The 7,245-nt window shown below is 42.1% G+C and overlaps 1 protein-coding gene across 1 annotated transcript; it reads left to right on the top strand.

Moving 5' to 3' along the window:
- The first annotated feature begins 1,084 nt into the window (after window positions 1-1,084).
- Window positions 1,085-1,729, top strand: LOC149158958 (uncharacterized). The gene has a single exon (XM_089434136.1). It carries the CDS (start codon window positions 1,085-1,087, stop codon window positions 1,727-1,729), a length of 645 nt encoding a protein of 214 aa, XP_089290262.1.
- Window positions 1,730-7,245: the final 5,516 nt, after the last annotated feature.

The following is a 7,245-nucleotide window of genomic DNA, read 5'->3' as shown; positions in this document are numbered from 1 at the left end:
ATCTGAAACTAGGAGCAAAAGGATTCTTCTCAGTAGTTTTTTCCAATCTAGCAGACAAAGAGAAGGTCTTTGAGGAGGGGCCATATTTCTTTAATAATGCTGGCTTATTCATGCGACACTGGGAAGAGTGCTATAACCCAGATAGGAAAAAAATGCTAGCGGCGCCAATCTGGGTTCGGTTGTTCGGCCTTCCAATGGATTTTTGGGACCCAGAAATTTTGGAAGGGATAGGTAACTTGATTGGAACCTTTGTCAAAGTGGCTGATACAACAAGAAAAGGAAGGTACACTTCTTATGCCCGGATATGTGTTTACATGAACATCACAGAACCTCTCCCTGATTGCATAGAAGTAGAATATCATGATGAAGTATGGCAACAGCCTCTGGATTATGAGCATATACCGTTCAGGTGCAGGAGATGCCATGAATATGGCCACCTATTTAGATCCTGCCCCCTGAACATCCCAGAGAACACCCAAGGAAATAAGAATGAGGAAGAATCAAGCAAGGAAATGGAAGGAGGCTTCCAGGAGGTCCACAGAAGAAAAAGGAATCCAAAACCACTGGGTATCCACAAGAATCCTCCGAAGGAGAAGGAAAAGGTAAACCAAAATAAATTTGCAGTTCTACAAGAGGAAGAAATGGAGGAGATATTAGTCGAAAGTGGGGAAGAACTAGAAGAACCAAAGCATAAAGAAAAAGGGAAAAAGTAGGTAATGACAACAACAAAGGAAGAAAGAGAAGGGGAAATTAACAAAGAGAAAATCGAGCAAAAACCGATGGAGATAGACACTTATAAGGAAAATTAAAGTGAAGAGGAAAAAGTAATGAAAATATTACTGCAGGAGTGATGACACTTGGATGAGAGGTTCATCCCTGAAGACCAAAAACAACTATATAAGGAAATGTTTCAACAGTACAAATTAAAAAGAGGAATGATAGTGGTAAATCAACCAGAGCATCTTGGATCACAAGGAGGACAAGGACCGGAAACGGGAGCAACAGGAAAAGTAGGGAAGAAAAGAGGCAGAAGACCCATGAGTGAATCCATCCAAATGGTAGGAGAAATGCTCATTAACTCAGGATGAGTGGTGCCATTATCGGAGGTATTCCACCAACCAACCAAACTGTTGAAATGATAATCACGACCTGGAATATAAGGGGTCTGAACAGTAAGGGGAAACAACGATATCTTAAAGAGCGATTGCAGAAAGATAAGCCCAGTGTTATGTTATTACAAGAAACCAAGATTAGTGAAATAAAGATGAAAGAGATTATGGGAAACTTCAAACCAAGGTATGAGGTAGTAGGACAAGATGCTGCTGGAAGCGCAGGAGGTTTGGCAATACTCTGGAATCCAGAGGAAGTCAGATTTGAGGATTGGACAAGTATGCCAAGAATACTATCTGGTAAATTCAGTAACCTTGGATCCAAAGAGTGGGTTCTACTCTCAGGAGTCTACGGTCCGCACATACCAGGAGAAAGGAAAAACTTCATTGATAACATGATAAAAGTGAGACTATTATATCCTAATATTCCATGGATAATAGGAGGGGATTTTAATATGATCAAATCCCTAAATGAGAAAAGAGGTGGAATATGCAGGGTGGATGCAGACATGGATATGTTTGGGGATACCATAAATGATCAGAGATTAGTGGATCTCCCAACCACTAATGGAATTCATACATGGAATAATAGAAGAGGAGGTAGACATCAAATTGCATGAAGACTAGATAGTTTTAATATTAGAGGAGATAGTAAGCAGAGACATTTTCATGGAGGCAATGATACTACCTGGGATGGGATCAGATCATTGGCCGCTAAGATTGGAGATTGAACTCAAAGCCATCCCCAAAAAGAGACCCTTTAGATTTGAAGCGTTTTGGCTTAGGGACCCTAAATTCATAAGCAAAGTGGAGGAATGGTGGACACAGAGCAAACAAAGGGGTAGAAATAGAATGCAAACGTTCCAACGCAAACTTAAGGAAATTAAGAAAAACATCAAGAGATGGAACCAACAGGAATTTGGAAACATACCGAAGGACCAACAACAGCTAACTCAGAAGATGGAAGAAATCCAGCAATAAATTATAAGAGAAGGGAGAAGCCTTGACTTAGAAGTTGAAGAAGGCAGATTGGTCAGCCAAATAGAGGAACGACGGAAATAGGAAGAGGTATTATGGTGACAGAAGTCAAGAGTGAACTGGTTGCGAGAGGGAGAGAGGCACACTAGATTTTTCCACAAAGCAATGATACAACATAGACAGAGCAACGAAATCTTCTCTTTGAAAAATGAAGATGGGGAAAGACAAACCCAACATGAGGAAATGGAGGAAACCTTGGTGAGGTATTTTAAAGACCTCCTAACAGAACCTCAAGAGGATAGACAGGTGGTAGTGAGAAGAATACGCAATGATATCCCCAAGATAATAAATAGAGAGCAAAACCTTGTGATAATGAGAGCAGTCACGATAGAGGAAGTTGAGGAAGTGGTGAAAGGGCTAAAGAAAAATAAGGCCCCAGGACCAGATGGATTTACGGTGGAATTCTACCAAGCAGCCTGGAAATTTATAGGCAATGACATTGTAGCTGTGGTGGAAGAATCTAGAAGGAACCAAAAGGTATGTCCAGGTCTAAATGCTACCCTTCTTTCCCTCATACCTAAATCCTCTAAGTTTGATGAACCACAGGGTTTTAGACCGATTGCTCTGTGTAATGTTATTTACAAAATTATCTCTACAATAATTGCTAAGAGACTGAAACCGATTCTTTCTAGTATTATATCACCTGAGCAAATAGGCTTTGTAGAGGGTAGACAGATTCTAGATGGACTGATTGTATCCCAGGAAGTGGTACATTCGTTAAAATCCAAAAAGCTAGCAGGGGTGATGTTTAAATTGGACCTATCCAAAGCATATGAAAGACTTAATTGGGATTACCTAAGGAAAGTAATGGAAGCATTTGGGTTCTGTAGAAGATGGGTAGATTGGATTTCAACAATGATATCTACCCCGGTCTTTTCAATACTCCTAAATGGAACCCCAACATCCACCTTCAATGCCTCAAGAGGGTTAAGGCAGGGAGACCCTTTATCACCCTTCCTATTTATTATAGCAACTAAAGGTCTAGGACGTTACATCAAAAAAGAGGTGTAGGAGAACAAAATTAAAAGGATTAGGGCATGGGGAAATGAGATCCCAATCACCCATTAACAGTTTGTGGACGAAATTATGCTATTATGCAATGTGCCACTTAGGGAAGTCAAAAGGATGAAGAACATTCTAGATCTATTTATGGAAGCCTCGGGCACTCAAATTAACAATGAGAAATCTTGTGCTTACTTCTTTAACACAACTGTAAATGTCAAATCTTATCTATCAAGAATGATGGGCTTTAGGGTAGAGGAGCTTCCAACTAAATATCTAGGCATACCTTTGACAACCAATTCCTTAAAATTAGTAAATTGGCAGCACACTATACAGAAGCTGCAAGGCAGGATAAACAATTGGGCGTTCAGATCTCTAAACCTGGTAGGGAGAATAGTCTTAGTTAAAGCTGTCCTGCAATCCATACTAATGTACCAACTATCGGGGATGGCAGCACCGAAAGGAGATTGTTCCAAAATGGTAGAAATAGTGAAGAAATTTATCTGGGGAGGTTCACAACAGCAGAAAAAATGGGCGCTAATGTCATGGCAAGGGATGACTAGAAAGAAGGAGGAAGGAGGCCTAGGATTGAAGGACCCTTACCTCACTAACCAAATCATGGGAGTCAAATTATGGTGGAGGTGGATGACTGGAGGAGGGGACCTATGGAAACGGATATGGACCGAGAAGTACAACATGCCAAGAAGAACGAAGGAGATCTTGAGAAACATAGAAAAATAGAGAGGATGCAACGTCTGGAACTTGGCTAGTGAGAACATGTATCTCATCACAAAGCATGCCTTCTAGGAAATAAGAGATGGCAAAGCTGAAAATTTTTGGGTGAAGCATGGCAACAACGAGACAAATTAAATGAAAAACAAGACCTTAGAACTATTCTATAGTATTCAAAAGAAGCAAGATTAAATAGTGAGAAGGATTACTGGAATAATGACAACAGTGAGGAGAACCAGAGAGTTTGGAAAAGCCCAGAAGAGTGGGGACAAACTATTGAAGAAGTATAGAGACATCACTATATGAAGGAAATGGAAATGCGGAAGATTCCAATAAGGGAGGGACTAGACATCCTGAGATGGGGTTACACAATGAAAGGTAATTTCACGGTAAAGGAGGCATATGATCTAAAGGCCGAAAAGGAATAGGAAGGAAACTAACACTTGTGGAAACAAATTTGGAAGAGCAAATGGTGGCCGAAAGTGGCACATTTTCTGTGGTTGACATGCAAAGGTAGAATTTTGACATGGGATCAAATACAAAGAAGAGGGATGCAAGGACAAGCCCGTTGTGAATTGTGTAAGATGGAAAATGAAAATACAAAACACCTACTGAATTCATGTCAGTTTGCACGAAGACAGTGGGATGCAATTTATGAAGCCTTCGGAAGGATGGATAGGAACCCTCAGAGCATAAAAGAAATGGTACAACAATGGGGACGTGGCCACTATGTCATTCCAGTCCGGAATAGAGCTTGGGGGCTAGTTGTAGGTTTCACTCTATGGATGCTATGGAAGGTATTCAAGAATGAAACACTTACACCAGAGAAGGTATGGGGAGGGATAATTGAACATATAAGAGAAACCATACTAGCAGAAGAATGGAAGCAAGAAGATTGTGACACCTTGCCGCATGAAACTAGCATCCTAAAAAAGCTTAATTTAACAAAGGAGATGGTGGGAGAGAATGTATGGAAAAAAACGAGCACAAAGAGGGTACAATCCCAGAAGTATAGTAGACCAGCAGAAGGCTTCATCAAATTAAACTTTGATGGAGCATCCAAAGGTAATCCAGGAAATGCATGGATGGGCGGTATCTTTAGAGACAACTAGGGCAGGACTCGTTTGTTGTACGGAGCTTATGGAGGTATGATGAGCAACAACTAAGCATAGCTAATGGCAGCTAAATAAGGGATGAGAATAGCGGTCAAGCTTGGATACAAACAATTAGAGGTGGAAGGGGATTCATTAATGGTAATCAACATGATGAGGAAATTATATAATGGAACAAATTGGGACAAGATTTGCCACAGCTGGAGAACAACAAGTCTCATACTGGAGTTGGGTGAAATCATGAAAATATTTGATTACATCATAATCAAACATGTTAAAAGGGAAGGAAAGAAAGCAACTGATTTCCTTGCCAATTCGGGAAGTGACGCGGAATCGGGACATATGGAACGAACCTAGCCTATACATCCAAGAGATATAAGATTGGACCCATTAAATGAAATATTAACCAAAGATGAAGAAATGGCATAATAGAAACCACCAGGAGTACAATAGGTCCCCGATCGGGGTGATGGAGGATGTAAAGCGCCATAATGGCGATGTCAGAAGAAGGACAGAGTGAGGACTGCCCATAATAGTTCGCATGAGGGAAAGAATGAACGTGGAGAGGTACTGCTGATTGGTTAGGAGAAGTGGCATATGGAATGTCAGGGTGAAGAGAGGTGGGAAGGACGGTGATGAAGGCAGGATGGGACAATAGGGTGGTGGCAAGTGGTATGAAAGGGGGAGTAAGGCAGATAGGAAGGATAGAAGGAGAGGGAGAGGAAGAAGGAGCGGGACGAGGAAGCCAAGCATTCAACCAACATTCAGGAAGCGAATCACTGGGTATGTATACTGCCGACTCTCTGTAATTCGATTTGCCAACTATAGAATGTTGGGGGGGGGTTAGAACCAGGGGTATGGGGCCGAGGGAAGGTCTTGTTGTGGGAATTCAGTTATGTACCCAGTATGGGTCCCTGGGGAAGGATGAGCCCAGGAGTTTGGCTCTAAGGCAGGAGAAAGGTAAGGGCATAATTAATCATAGGAAGAGGAAGGATGAGTCCAAAGCCATGGAAATAAAGGGAGCTAGCGAGAGTGACAAGGAGGATGTGAGGGTGGCGAGTTTGGAAAGATTATCCAGGCAGGGAGGCTAGGTATTGGAGGGAAACTCGGGTTGAGTAAGAGAGTAGGGCTGGGAGGGTGAATCGAATGAGAACCCTAGAAAGTTGCCAAAGACATCCCAAGAGGAGATCACTGACAGGAAAGAGAGAGAAGCTAGATTGCATGGGAGGAGGGGAGAGAATTCTGAGATTCCGACTCATGGATTTACCATGCTGAGGAACTCCCGAGCAGGGGAAATCAGAACTATAGCGAGGGACGGTGAAAGTGAAGGAGAGCTCGGTATCAGAAATTTGAGCGAGAAGAAGGAAAGGGGGAATAGGGAGAGGGGAGGGAATAACCCCCCAGGAGACCTGGGAATAGGGAAGTGCAGACACAAACAGAAAACTCCTGAGTTTATGGGTATTTGGACGGAAGATGATTTCATCCTGACCCATCACTGTCGTCCTGTGAACAGATAGTGGGGAGCAGAGATATGACAAGGTCAACCCATGGTCATAGTCGGGGTCATAGAGGAAAGAAAAACAATAGTTTGGGGCCCCAGGTCAGTAACACCCTTGGCAAAAGAAGGGGTCATCGTCCAATGGACGAGACAGTTCATGAAGCAGCCAGAGCATACATGAGGGACACAAACGAAGGCATCAGGAAAATAATTGACAAGATGGAAGATAATGTGAAGGAAGAAGATTCCGAGGAGGAGATGGAAGAGTGGCAGGATCTTGTATCAGACCCTGGCAACACGAGAGGTAGGATGTCTCAGTACAAGCAAACACTGCACTTATATTGGCTCATGAAGCGACTATTGTGTAAGGTAGTGGAGAAAGTCTCAATGGGTATGGCTTTAATAATCAAGGACATGCCTGATTACAAATGGGACTTGCAAACTATTCAATTTCAACTCTGCAAACAAGATATGCGATTGGAACGCATAGAGGGACACATCCCCAGTATAGTGGACAGGACACCAATGCATGGCGGCTCAGCAGAGGACCCAGTAGTGGTCGAACTAGACCAAGATGAACCAGACGAGTAGACTTATGTTCTCAGGACATTACTGTTTTTTTTAGCGGCAGGTTCTTTATATATTTGCATGTTTATGGGAACAATAGATAAAAACTTTATTTTCAATAGTTTTGTTTACATAGCATGGTTAGAAAGACTTCAAACTTATCAATTTTGAATGGCATATGTTATGT

The sequence above is a fragment of the Pinus tabuliformis genome, chromosome 5_2 (genome assembly GCF_031772625.1).
Source record: "Pinus tabuliformis cultivar Carrire ecotype Pingquan chromosome 5_2, CPIR1, whole genome shotgun sequence".
In the NCBI taxonomy this organism is placed as follows: Eukaryota; Viridiplantae; Streptophyta; class Pinopsida; order Pinales; family Pinaceae; genus Pinus; species Pinus tabuliformis.
The sequence above is the reverse complement of the archived record's forward strand: the minus strand, read 5'-3'. Positions and strand labels throughout refer to the sequence as shown.